This window comes from Sycon ciliatum, chromosome 8 (genome assembly GCF_964019385.1).
Source record: "Sycon ciliatum chromosome 8, ocSycCili1.1, whole genome shotgun sequence".
Taxonomy (NCBI): Eukaryota; Metazoa; Porifera; class Calcarea; order Leucosolenida; family Sycettidae; genus Sycon; species Sycon ciliatum.
In genome coordinates this window covers 29,051,170-29,065,449 of record NC_088650.1, presented here as the reverse complement: position 1 = coordinate 29,065,449, position 14,280 = coordinate 29,051,170, and the positions used below count along the sequence as shown (strand labels likewise).

At 47.2% G+C, this 14,280-nt stretch overlaps 1 protein-coding gene across 1 annotated transcript; it reads right to left on the bottom strand.

Annotated features, from left to right (window-relative positions):
* Nucleotides 1-611: 611 nt before the first annotated feature.
* On the bottom strand, nucleotides 612-8,630 carry LOC135823847 (uncharacterized). The gene is made up of 5 exons (XM_065336701.1): nucleotides 8,355-8,630; nucleotides 3,556-3,624; nucleotides 2,564-2,635; nucleotides 1,865-1,965; nucleotides 612-786 (listed from the first exon to the last, which is right to left on the bottom strand). The coding sequence occupies exons 1-5, from the start codon at nucleotides 8,498-8,500 to the stop codon at nucleotides 752-754; spliced, it is 423 nt and encodes a 140-aa protein (XP_065192773.1). The 5' UTR covers nucleotides 8,501-8,630; the 3' UTR covers nucleotides 612-751.
* Nucleotides 8,631-14,280: the final 5,650 nt, after the last annotated feature.

The following is a 14,280-nucleotide window of genomic DNA, read 5'->3' as shown; positions in this document are numbered from 1 at the left end:
ATAAATTTATAGAAAAGAAAAAGTTGTAGTTGTAGTTAGTTGTAGAACGTCAGTAAAGTCGGTCAGTGCCGTGCAATGTTATCGCATGAGCTCATTGTTTAGTAACTAGTGGTGTTAGTGGACATTATAGCGTAACTTGTAGTTTCTTGGTCCGTTTTTCTTTACTAAATGGAAGTGAAGTTGGTTGCTCCAACGAGGAGCACACGCTTCTTGCCGAACTTGACACTTGACTGACTCACGACTGCCATCCTGGGGCTTCACGAGGTGTTTGTCGCGCTGGAAACAAAGCGTCTCTGTAAGTTTGTATCCCTGGTGATGGTTTGGCCTGGAGAGCAGTATATAAGTGGTGCTTTTCAGGCACAATCTTCCTCAGCCTACTCAAGCTCAACTGATGAGGGGTGAATTCCCCGAAACACTGTGTATTGAGCAGGGAGTGGTGCTTTCTTTCAGGTTTGCCGAGCGGAAGGTGCGACGTGCTCCTGGTATGCTCCGGATGGCAGTCGTGAGTCAGTCAAGTGTCAAGTTCGGCAAGAAGCGTGTGCTCCTCGTTGGAGCAACCAACTTCATGACATTACCGCCGAAGTCGCAACTTCTAAGTTCGTAAATGGAAGTGTCCAAATTAAATGGTTGTTGAGCATTTCCTCCGAGTCGACAAAGGGATAAGAATCAGAGACACGGACAAATTTTGTCGAAGCTGCTAGTTCAAGCTGCTGATGATGGTTGAAGAGGAAGGCAGTTACACCACAGACCATCAGCTCCGGGTAATAATTGCACGCTTGAAACATTCTGCAGCCCAAGAAAGCAAAACCGCGAACAAATCAGTTCAATGCCAGGCAGAAGGTGAAGTGCTTGCCGAAGCAGATAAACTGTTACACAATGGAGCAATGCTATTTGTCAATTGTTTTACTAAGTCCACTATGCTATGCTCCCGAATGAATGCAGAAAGTGGTGGCGGGGCCCTGCTGCTCAGCCGACCTTGGTGGTCTCGGCGTCTGCACAGACAAAGCGCGCCAAGAAAAATAGAGAAGGACATAAAAGAAAAAGAAAGAAAAAAGATAGATAAGAGAGAGGGGAAAACAAGATAAGAGCCAGACATGACTGTATAGAGAATTGCTGCGCCCATTATTAGCGCCCACACATCCACTGCGTCACTAGCGTGTATTCTCACATGACAACGTCATACGGACAAGATCCGCTGTGTGAACGAGTTGGTCATAGCAAATTTGGGACACTAGGAAAATCAAAGAGCGTCGGTTGCTCTCTGCCAGTCAAGGCGCAGCCTTAATTTAATGGTATGAATACTATATTCATCAATGCCAGACACACGACATTCCCCCAACAAAAAAAAAACAAGCAATATCTCTGGTGTTACTGATCCAGGAGGAGCTAGAAGCACACATTAAATGTAAACCCCAAAGCTAAGAAGGGTGGCATCACGCTCATGCAAACCGGCTGTGACACCGCCCAAGCTCTGCGCCAGGCGCTGTCCAGCAGGGAGCAATCCCGGTGCCTGCACACAGTCCCAAAGGACGAATACAACGCAAACACAAACGGCGTACGCAGGGCGTCCACAGGTACAGCTGCCCAAGCTACCCACCAAATTTTCATGGAGCAGGTAGGTGCATACGCTGGACGAGAGTACCAGAGTTCCGAGGAGCTAAGGAATTTTAAAATTGGATTTGCTATCGGTCTGTCAGACTACAGACACCAACCTATGGCCATGGGCTTAGGCAATGTTGTATGGTGACAATTCCAGCTCACTCTCATTCGATTCCCAGTATAAAGCTTCACACACACAAAGTACCTGTGCTGCCTGCTAGTGGTGCCGACAGTCCTTCATATAAGTCATCCAGCTTGCACTTACCCGCTTCAGTTGGTGCTTGCAGACGTGTTAGACACATACAGCCAGTCAAGTACACTTGCAGGGATCTTTTCTCAACTGGGAATAACGGCGGGCCGTGATACCTACAGTAGATACAGGATGACAATAGTGGACATAGCAAAAGAGAATGGCATTCAGAGCCCACAACTAGACAAGCTGAGTGTGGTATCTGTGGACAATAGAGAGGTTAAGATCAACGTAATTTTTGACGTGACGTGAAAGTTCAGCTTGCATTATTTGGCTCGCGCGTCGAAAAACAACGATAAAGTTGACGTGAAATTATGCGTCACGTCGGAAATAACGTGCATCTTAGCCTCTCTAATATCGACAAAGACGTACCCTGGAAACGTATGTATTGCCAGGATGCTAGCAGAGGGCTACATGGCACATCGGTCCAGCATGTGAACCCACTGCCATTGAGTGGTGACGTCATCAGTCCACTAGATGCAAATGCTACAGACGGAGTTTCACAGCCATTTGTCTGCCATGCTGCAACCACGACAAGCACTGGTGAGGAAACTTAGGTGAAGCGGCGTCGAAGTAGAACACTGCACGAACAGACAGGTCCCACTCACATAACGCCAATAGATTGGAGTGGAAAGTGAAACTGACCAACTGGCCGACTTGTGTATTTGCGACGAAATCACACTATGGCAGGAAGACACAGAAGGTGGTACTCACTTTAGTGGGACTACGGAATCTGTCGCCGAGCAGTCAGGACGACAAGCTGCAGCAGGTGCACTGTCCGACACACTGCAGAAACAAGTGGACGATACAGAACCAACGGTTGGCACAGAAGCAGAAATCACCTAGCCTTTTTGTGCAGAGGCCAGAGAAGAAACCACACCTGCATGCGATCGTGGGTATGATCACACACACGCAACAATAAAACACTTCCTACCAACTGCCAAAGACGAAGAGCTATTCAACACACTGAGAATGGATCTGCATGAAATACATACAGGCTGGGATGGCAAGAGTGACTTGAGAAATCACTTGAAGGACGGGCAAGATCTCTGCAACCCAGAGGTGGCCAACGTTGTTTACCTCGGTTTGTTGGACAAGCTGGCAGACAGCAAAGAGACTATCAGCTTGGTATTGGACCAACTGTATGTTACCTATGGAATAGGCAAACAGCTACAATTGCTTCTGGTTGTGGGTGATGGAAAAGCCTATAACGTGTTGAAGTTGCAGGATGAATATGGCAGTGCGTTTGCATGGCTTGTACCCTTTCCTGGCAATTGGCACACCCTGAAAGCCATACAGCCTTGCCTACTGAATGTATACTGGGATGCTGGTTTGAAACGGATGGCAAAGGCCACGGGGTACAAGGGTGAAGGACTGACATCTCGAGAATGCTGTTCAAACTTTCGTAAATGCCACGAATTCCGCTTGCTCGCGCATGAAGCCAATGGAAGAGAAAGATGAACCCACTACAGAGCCTAGTAGAAAGGACAGCACAAAAGACAGGATTCGAAAGGAGAATGTCGAGGCAATAATGGCATTAGTCCAAAAGGCTGGCGTGTTCAACATCACAAGTAACAACCGAGATCTCCAAAACATCTTTACTGGAACAGTGGCAACCAATGAGCAGCACGTAGACATCCTATCATTCAATGAAACAGGTACAACAGAACTGACAGCATACGTGAAGTCTCGAATAATGCACATACCTATGGCAGCACCTCCTCGTAGACAGCAGAGCCTTCGAACCTTCGCGCCGGCTACCAAACGGAAATGACCTACCAGCCAGAAAGAGAGGGAACAAAAAGTGGTGACTAAAACGCAGACTGGCATGGTCACAGTTTCAAAGCCAGTACGCAAGTGGTGTCAGAGAACAATTGTTACTCACGCCACGCGCACTGACGGAAGACAGCACCACTCCTAGAAAAGGTGTCAAGAGTACAATCACAAAGGTGCATGAAGAACGTTGGGCTGGTGTTACAAGCAATGCTCTCCCACAGGACATCTGCAAGGCAACTTCTGTGGTAGCTATGATGCAATGTTTCTAATAAACACTTCACCAGTAGCGTCACAGCGGACCTTCGGTGACTACACGGCCTTTCTAGTGCATCAATGGGTAGCACCATGGTTTATACGGCAGGTCGGAACCATCCACTTCGTATTTTCATTTCCCTAATGTTGATGGCCCTAGCCCAAAAGACCTACTGTGGGCAAGCAGGGATGAGTGTGTCGAAACTGAAGAGTGCCATCAGCACATTGTGATTACAAATACAACGCACCTACCAAATGGATGGCGCAAGTTTTTGGCCTGCAGAGAGTGCAAGAAATCTCTGATTGAGTTTTTATGCAGTTCATGCTTGGCACTTTCCAGGAATGTCATGGTAACAGATTATCAGTGGTTCGTCACTGCAGGCGTACACTGTAACAGGCCTAATGCTGCAAGTCGCGTGCAGGATCCCATCAACCAGGCATACCTAATACCAAATCTGCAGTCGAATGCAGAGGAAGCAGATTCACGGATATGGCAGCATGCCAGACGTTTCGTACAACATACCATGCCTGCATGACCCAGCCGGAAATAATGATGGATCTCGGAGTGTTTTTGTAGAGCTGAGCATACTAGGCTCAGCATAGCATCGCTATCAGGACCGTAGCCAGATCATAGAGTCCATCATAAATGATCCTGATCTTGCAAAGGTCCCGGAGTTACGGCGACTTGCTGCAGTTCAAGCCATGTACGTCTCAACCGGATGTTATTACATCTCCTTTTTCTGTGGGGTTGGCAAGACCACGTTCCTTAAACCGTTCCTGCAATGTGCCAGTTTTATACCCGGCGGCAGCAATGCTGCAGGTAGTCTGGTCTCAGTGATGGTGATGTCCTCAGCGCAGAGCGCATTACACCGAAGAAGCGAAGTAAGGCTACTGGCAGCATTGGGAGCACCCGCACTGGCCCAAGACTGGTCAGAGTAAAGCTCACGGTGAAGGAAAGAGAGTGTTGATGTACAGCAAACGTACTGCTAAATATGGCACACATGATGTTTTCATCAACCACGACTTAACATCACAAGAGCAGGCCAGACATCACGAGGTGCTTCCACAGTTTAAGGCCCTCTGAGAAAAGAAGTTTTGCGTGCACCCTCCCTCGAGACGTGGTCCTAAGCAAGGGCCGTCCCGTGAGCACCGATGAAATCACCCGCATTCTGTCCCCTCCGTAGAAATAGGATGTGCATGGGAACCCCTCATCAGTTGCTGTAACACGCCCTATACCAGAATCAGAACTGAATACTGTAAGGAAAAGGACGCACTTCAGGCTCTTGAACATCTTGAAAGTGTATGCGAGTATACTTTTGAGAGGCGTCTGGAGGTATTCAACATTGGTGTGCCTATGGAGAGGTGGGGGTCCTGTGGACGTCCTCAGCGGGAATTTTTGGGAAAATGGCCTCAAACTGCTCATATTTTCAGCGAGTGCGACAAAATGGCCCAAAACTGACAAGGAGCACTGAGACATTCAGTGAGCTGACACCTAGCTGCAACACTTATCCAAGGTTGATAAGGTTGCTGGTTTGCGCCTTGGAGAAGTGTTGGAGCTAGGTGTCAGGTCGCTGAATATCTCAGTACTCCTTGTGGGGTCGGCAATGTTATTTCTTCAAAAAGAACAATATGAAATGACTGTAATTATTACACAAATTTTCGGTGTACTTTTATTTTTGGTACTTTCGATGCATCTGTTTCATATAGGGCTGAAACAATTATACCGATAACTCGCATATCGATCGTTCAGAGTGCAGTCGATAATCGTTAGTGTTCAAAACGAGTGCTAACGATTTTGATGCATGCACATCAGTGACAGCATTCTAGCCCTTGGACTCCATCCGATAGTGAATACGAGTACAATCAGTGTATATATAATAGAAGCCTTGCTTGATACTCTGCCAACCGGGTTATGGTTGTAGTCAGGAGCACTATGCGTCCCCGCCTTGTAACATGCTGTCGAAATCGAAAACATGAGTACAATCATGTACTTTCAAGCACAATAAAATTCATTTGTGGCTTTGAAAGAGATCGGGAGAGAAGATAAGAGCAGTTGCCAGAGGGTGATGACAAGATTCAAATGTCAACAGTGCGGTGCCAAACATCTCTAATGTAGCGAAGGTTTTATGCAATTTCTTCCTAAACAGGTGTTCAACGTACACGGGTAGAGCCAACAAGAATCGATAAAACCAATAAATCGATCGTTAACGATATCGGTTGATCGCTAGGAGTTATCGAATGATCATTTCAGCCCTAGACTTTCCTACCTAAAATGTCTATACACCGAACAAACACTTACACACATAATCCAATAGGGAACTGCTTCTCTGTACCTAAAAATTCTGTTCACCTAACCTGGCCTTTTGTCCTCATACCGAAAATATTGAGCACCGAAAATTTCTGAATTTAGAGTATTGAGGAAGGAAAGGAACATAATGGTTACGAGTTAACAGTAACTGTCCACAACTGTAACTAGATACTATAGTACAGTTAGAAAGTGCGACAACTAGGCACAAAACTGACAGAGTACTGAGACATTCGACGACCTGACAATTACCTTCAACACATCTCTGAAGCGCTGACCAAACAGCCTTCGAACTCGAAAGGTTCTAGGTTAAGGAGAGCCCCAAGAGGGGTCAGGTCGTCGAATGTCTCAGTACTCTGTCAGTTTGGTGCCTAGTTGTTGCACTTTCTGACAGTAGACACCCTTAGCAAAAACGCTATGTTGTAAACGGTGTTACCGTAAGGGGGAAAATAACGTGATTTTGGTTCCACCTTTAGCAAGATGCACGCAATTTTTAGTACGCTGTTGCCACGAGAATAGGGAGATTTCGCTTCACGTTGTTCTGCACTACACCATGAAATTTCACGTCGGTGTGGCAAATGTTGGCGTCGAAACTCCCGTTCATGACGTGAGCTGAGGTCAACTCACGTTCGACGTGAACGCGAGTTTCACGGTGTAGTGCAGAACAACGTGAAGCGAAACCTCTCTAACAGCTTTTATTTCGCGCGGCACAACCATTTATGTCACCATATACGCAATGCAAGGTGAAATGCGTACAGACTATGCAATATTTGGGCAAAACACGTACCGCTGGTCACAACGATAAATCAGCCCCTATAACGTTTTACGCTGCAGCTTCAACGCTATTAGGGTGATCAAGGTACGAGTACCGTAAAAAATTAGCGTTACCGTTGTTTGCTAAGGGTGTCTACTGTCTAGTACTAGTATAATAGTATCTAGTTACACATATGTTCCTTTTCCTGCTCTAAATTATGCTATTGGCTCAACATCCGAGTTTAATGAAATTATCTCCTTTCCGGAGTCAACCTGAGGGTCATGGGCATAGGTACAACACGAACGACACGAACGAAGTCAAACACGACAAACAGAAAGCAGCTGAAAGCACTCGTTCTGAGAAGAGCATTTTTCGTACCGTATCTTTTGAATTTTTCAGTCATTTTCTTCAGGCATTGAACACGTAAAAGCAGGTCCCTTGTCAGTGTGCAACTGCACTTGAACAGGCTTGCGCATACTGTAAAAGCAGAAATTTCCGGTGGTGTTTTATTTTTGGTAACTTCGGTGCCGACAGTTTTTACCAAAAATAAAACGCACGGAAAATTTCGGTACTGCCGGTACGTATACATGTAGTACAAGTACACTTAGCTGGAAAACAGGTTTTACCGAAAATTTCCCTCTACCGAACCGCCGATTTTGGAGAATACCGAAAATATTACACCACCGAAAATTTCTGCTTTTACAGCATGCAACGTATGCACAAGTTGGTTGCGTTTTACATGTACCGTAAAGTACCGCCAGAGCGCCCCACCATCTCATCCTTTCGTGGTCGTATTGTGGAGGTGGTCTGCTGTCTGTAGGTCATACGACACGAACCTTGTACACATATTCCACATTTTGCGGTCAATCCGTACCTTCGAGTGGACACAAGCTCTACACAAAAACCTGCCAAGTGTGCCCTTAGTACACTAAGGGTCTCACATCGCACAAACTTCGTTTCACTCTGCCATACGATTTTCCTTTCCCTGGCTGTAAAATCAAGGTGGGGCGCTCTCGCAAGACGGGGCGCTCTCGCGGTACTTTACGGTACTACTAGTACCTAGTGTGCAAGAGGCCTTTAAATAATACAACGGCTATATGTTTAGTATTTATCTCGAATGGTTCCTCACTGTCTGCTTTGTGGACATAACTATTTTCAATTTTCCATGCCAGGGAAGGCTGAAGGACACCCATGAACGCAGTGCCAAACAAAAATACGAAGTTGAAAAGCAAGCGCAATTGTGCAGCATGCATGGTGGGGAAGAGGAGCCAAGGAAAGTGTGTTGATTTTTTGGTGGAAAGGACAAGAATTCAAAGAAAGCTGGCTGCTTCCTCTATTTCCATGATCGGCCAGAGCCTGCATCACGAACAGTACAATGTATTTCAAGTATGTGAATAGACAGACAAATACACACTAACCTGAGCATGGGTACCGCTCGCTTGTATTCGTGGTCAGGAAAGTGAAAGGACGAACAAAGGGGAAGAACACCTGCATATCCAGAGGGCACACGGCTTGCCAGACCGGGTTTGGCCACATCTTCGCTAATCTTCACTCCTAACAGCATTCGGCTTTGAGGTCGAGGACGACAGCATGTTCGGAAGGAAATTTCAAATTTTCAAATTTTGGAGAAGAAGTTTGCTTTTTGAAAAGCTATCCTTTCACGCAAGGAATCATGCCATGCATGCCCCCATGCTCCAGGCGTGTGTCGGCAGATCTTTCCATGATCATGAAAGACAATCATGATGATGATCCAGGCCTACAATTTTTGCTCCGATACTGAGACGTAGACTACTCTTGCTCTCTGAGCTCATGAGTCTGACGAGAGTAATGTTGCAGCAGCAGTGCCCTGCCACAGTACCAGTGTGGCGCCCACTGCCACTGGCGCCAGTCTGGCGCCCTGTAGCTGTGTGGTCATGTGAAGCAGCTGCAAAGACTAGACATAGCCCGATTTTGCCAGCAAAATCTCGAAGAATTAATTTTAATTTGACAAGAATATTTGCTGGCAAAAACGGAGCAATAATATCGGTATGTTCGCGCTGGAAATAATTCATTGGGGACTGCACTGGGCCATATTATGGGGGGCCGGGGGGGGGGGGGTTGTACCGTATTTCCACAAATAGTAGGCCGGTCTACTATTTTTTCAACCTCGTCCTAACCCGGCCTTATAATCGAGGACGGTCTTGTATTCGAGGACGGTCTTTTATTCTTTCAACCCAGTTTGACCCCGGTCTTCTATTTCTCGCCACACAGTTTTACCCCCGCTCTTCCATTTTCTTCTACACAGTTTGAGCACGGTCTTCTATTTTTTCCCACAGTTTGAGCACGGTCTTCTATTTTTAACACAAGAACAAAGACTCATTTAGTAGGCCCGGTCTTCTAATCGGAGACGGTCTTTTATTTTTTCAATCGCCCCCTGCCCCGGCCTTGTATACGAGGAAGGCGTTGTAAACGAGGACGGCCTTTTATTTGCGGAAATACGGTATGTTATAATTTCCACGGATTCCAGTTTTTCTCCCTTCATTAAAATTTACCGCAGTTTAGCGGGTATTGGCTTATGATTTCTTTTTCTTCTGTTTGTATTTAGCGCTTGACCGGTTATTATTTTCCTTCTCTTTATTTTGCGCTACATATTATTATGTTTCTGGTTATCATGGTTGTGCACAAGTGAAAAAAAGGACTGGGGGGGGGGGGGGGGGGTCGCGCGCCGGGGCCCGGGGGAGACTTTAGTCTTACACGGTGCACGTGACTCATCTTCGCATAGTACTAGACGGCTACTAGACGCATACCGGGTATTTTTCGAACACGTGGCTCACTTTCTCTCAGTTTGCCAACACGTGACCCACTTTCAGTCAGTTTTCCCACACGTGACACTAATTCTGCCCCATACCGGAGCAAAATAAAAGCAGAATATGGAAGATGAGCCAGCAAAATATCGAAGCTTCACTGGCAAAAGCGGGCTTCATGACTCATATTGCTCTTTTTCTCTCCGAAATTCAACACATGCCATGGGCATCTACACACACACACACACACACACACACACACACACACACACACACACACACACACACACACACACACACACACACACACACACACACACCTTGACCTTGCCCATTGTGTACGGAATGATAGCGAATGTCGGAAAGTTCAAGTGAGAACACGAGCGCAGAATTTGGCATGTCGTTTCAGGTCACCTCGTCAGCGAAACGGGCGTCCACAGACACAGAGAAGAGGATCAGGAGCGGGCCGTGGCGGTGGAGTGCTACACACAACCCGTCTCCAACAGGGACGATCTTGACAACTCTCAAGCCAGGTGGTCACGCTTAGGTCCGCCAGGTCAGTCGACACCACATCTCGCCACCTCTTCTTCGGGCCGTGAGGAGGACGGGGGCAGGCACCTCGCCAAACAGCAATTGTTTCGGCACACACACACACACACACACACACACACACACACACCCATCCTTCCTTCCTTCGCCCACTGCCACGATTGGCTATGTGCCCCCAAACGGGGCGACTTGAAGGAGTGCTGTCTTCGGTACGCGGCATGAGGCAGTCCGGCAGGACGTGAACGGCTGTTTCCACACACACACACACACACACACACACACACATGCGCACACACACACACACACACACACACACACACACATGCGCACACACACACACACACACACACACACACACACACACTCACTCCTACACGCTCATACGCATACTCCCACATACGCATACTCCCACATTCCACCACAGGACAAACAACTGCGGGGGCAGCCATGGCAAAACTGGTTGCACTCTTGTATCCAGAACATAAACAGAAACATCCAGCAGAAAAAACACCCCAGAAGGTAACAGCATGGTGCAAGGCACACCATAAATAGAATCGCGCTACAATCAACAGAGCACACACACGTTTCACTCCTTTGACTTATAAACTACATATGGCAGCAGCAACAGCGACAAATCTTTCAGCGACAAATCTTTCAGACAAAAGAACCGAACACTGTTACTACCACGACCAGCTTGAGAAAACGTACAAAGCTCCTCACAGGGAGGGAAAGAAACCAGCTTGCAAAGCAAGAAAACAAAATATGAGGCACTGCGGCATACCAGTACACCCAAACTGTACTACCTCTATCCCAGACATGTTCTTTCGAAAAGAACAACGTTTCTTGTTTATTTCGTAAAACAACTCAGCCGACAAGAAATGAATTTTTCTCCACATGCTCGTACGACATACACAACTGCACACAAGCATGCCTACACATACACACTCCTACACACACTCACATCACATCACACACACACACACAAACGCGCCTCCATGTTCTTACACACACACAAACGCCTCACCACAGAGCAGACAATTGGGACAGGGGCAGCCAAAACAAGGAAGATAAAGCACAACAGTTAGCACTTGGAACACCTGCGGTAGATTGGGTAGGGACTCCTGAATGTAAGCCTGCATAGCATCACTTCGCCTTCCTTCCTGTCGCTGAACGGGCCTATCTGGTACTCCTGCTGCAGCAGCCATAGGTACACCTCCCAACCTCAAACTGTGTAAACCATACTCGTCCGGGTTTACGCCGATACACTTCAGAGCTTCATGCACTAGCTCTCTTGCTCTGCGGTAGGATAGCGAGTGCTAGATAGCGGTCCTGCCCTTCACACAAGTTACACAACCGAACAGTTTGACATGACCTTGGTGCCCTCCTTTGTCAATCCGATGCTCAACTAGCGATACCGGGCACAGGTCACTCCCCCACCGGCTGATGAACACCCAGCTACCTTGCCTCAGTGGGTGGTTCTTGCGAACTTGCAGGAAGACAACCGTATGCGATGACTTGATGACAATCTCCTCCATGAAGATATTGGCCAAGTCATACCACCTCATCTTATCAGAATAACCCAGTACTATGAGGGTTAGGGTCGGCAGGTCTTGCAGTGATGAGCTTGACAGCTTCCGATGGAGGTGCTCCAGAAGCGGTGTGGATAGTGGCACTTTTCTATCCGTCGGTCGAGCAAGTGAGCATTTGGCTGCCTGCATCGCATTCTTCACTACACCGCTAGAACATGTACCTGGCACAGTGTGCGTCCATGACTAGATATAGGGCTACATGAAACTGGTCTGTTGGGAAGTGAGGCACCTTCTAACGTGCTGCCCACTTACTCCATCGGCAGAAAGCCGATTTGCACTTCTTCACAGTTCTTGGTGCACGACTCATAGTCATAATGGATGGCAGACATTGTTCCAGCGCCTTCATGTTCTCTGAGAAGTTGTCCTTAGCTGGGTCTGAGTAGGGAATAGAATAGTATCTGTCAATGTATATCGCTGACTATGTCGGCGCTGTAAACTCGACAGCGTCCGTCTTCACCCAGGGGGTTGTCGTCGCTACATGGCTATCTTCCACCACTTCAGCAATTCACCCATATCCACAGCTTTCCACTGCCAGGCAGTTGATCACATGCTCAGAGCACAATCGCCTCCCCACAGTGGGGACATCCTGCAGCAGGACCTCCCAGACACCGCATGCATTCTCGCTCATCACCGCATGCTCCACAAACACAGATCCTTCCGTCAGAGAAAATTCCAGCAGCCAGGTAATTACAGCATCCCTCTTCTAAAACACATAGTGTGTCACTGTACAAATGCGTAGTGCATACACTTCACAAGGACTCACACTGCCACCAAGGAAATTATATGGACAAGTACCCTCCAGGAAGGTATCAGGTGACATTGGTAGGCTGATCGCCTCCGTAACAAAGGCTGGCTACTTTGGGCCACTACGCGTTACTTTGGCCACCGTGGTGCCGATAGCCACTGAAATGACCAAAGCTGCACAATACTTTTCGGAATATAAGGCGGTACGATGGCATTTTGACAGGATCTCCATATCCACCAAACGCCTTATCAGGTACATTGGTGGCACCAGCCAAACTCTTTCTCCGCTCCATATCATAGCAAATGCATCAATACCCGAGCACCCTGGGTTCCACCACCTTGAGCAGAATCTACTCATTTGCCTTGTTCTGCTGCTTGCAAAGCAATGATCAATGCTGTGAGGGCTCCACACTGAATCCAGCAAATGGTACAATTTCAGATTAGCTGCATGATGGCTGTCATCCATATCAGGCACCTTTGAAAGGTAATCAGCCCGTTAATTTTCTGTGCACGGCTTGTGAATCTCAAGTGCTTTTCTCTGCAAATGAGGTTTAGAACTGCCTGCTTGTATGATGCGCACAGCTGCCTGGTTATCGGTTCTTTGAATGCAAACGCCATCTTCAATCTCTTTCGACAGCGAAATCAGAATTACTAAAATGGCTCGCAGCTCCCGCCATGTGGAGCTGGCACTGGCACTGGCTTGCAAAATTGATTTGGCCCATTCTCCTTTAGTGAATTGAGCTCCTTTGGCTGTGTGGTGCCTTGTCTTGGCCTCAAGCCACAGCTCCAAAAATCTAACTGAGAAACCTCCCCAGCCAGAGTCGCCCGTGTCGGACCAGGAGAGCTCTGTCACCCTGGTGGGTCTTTTCCTCCAGAATGGTTGACCGTGGTATTGACCAAACGAACCCGACCAAAATTCCAGATCTTCAAGCGCCGTTCGAAACCAGCTGAGCTTTGCATGCCATAACTCATGGCTCATAATCAGTGCAACAAATGACCTCCTACTCAACCTGCAAACGGGACCTAATGACAGCGACATAGATAGCAAATACCCTGTAAGCCTGGCTAACTGTCTGGCAGTTGGATATTAAACCTGTGACATCCCTTTTACAAAACTCTTCAGCTTTTCCACCCGTCCCTTAGTGACCCGAATGATCCCCTCCCTCATGTTCACCTCCCGGTGGCACTTCTGTTCGTTTATGGAACAAACCAAGCCTGAATCAGATCTTATTTCAATCTTTTGAATTATTTTCACTATTGCCAGTGCACCCTCGACCGTAGAGTGTTCACCCGACCCTTCATCCATGGAGAGCTGGCATCTGATATTGTCTTTCCGCCAATGTCTGAGTAAAACACGGGTCACGATTATGAAAATGTATCGAGCAGTGGATAGACCGAAGGGCAGAACACAGAAAACAAACCAGCTGTGATCCCCACCCTTCCCCACCCAGGAAAACCTAAGTACAGTCTGTATCGGCTATAGAGTGACCGGATATAAGAATATATCGGCTACAGTGATATTGGTACGAAATATCAAAAACAAAACGTATTTTGTCCAATACAAATATCACTATAACCAATATTATCGGATGTAATTATATCGGATATTATGATGGCAACAAAGAATCAAAACATGCATAACACACTATATTATTATCGGCTATAGTGATAACTTTAAA

What these genes read in the sequence shown, in the direction of transcription:
- LOC135823847 (XM_065336701.1), bottom strand. Translation starts at nt 8,500, where the DNA reads ATGCTGTTAGGAGTGAAGATTAGCGAAGATGTGGCCAAACCCGGTCTG. An exon ending in GATTCCGTAGTCCCACTAAA is followed by an intron (nt 1,966 to 2,563) that starts GTGAGTACCACC and finishes TATCTACTGTAG; the next exon opens with GTATCACGGCCCGCCGTTAT. An exon ending in GCAAGCACCAACTGAAGCGG is followed by an intron (nt 787 to 1,864) that starts GTAAGTGCAAGC and finishes CTTGGGCTGCAG; the next exon opens with AATGTTTCAAGCGTGCAATT.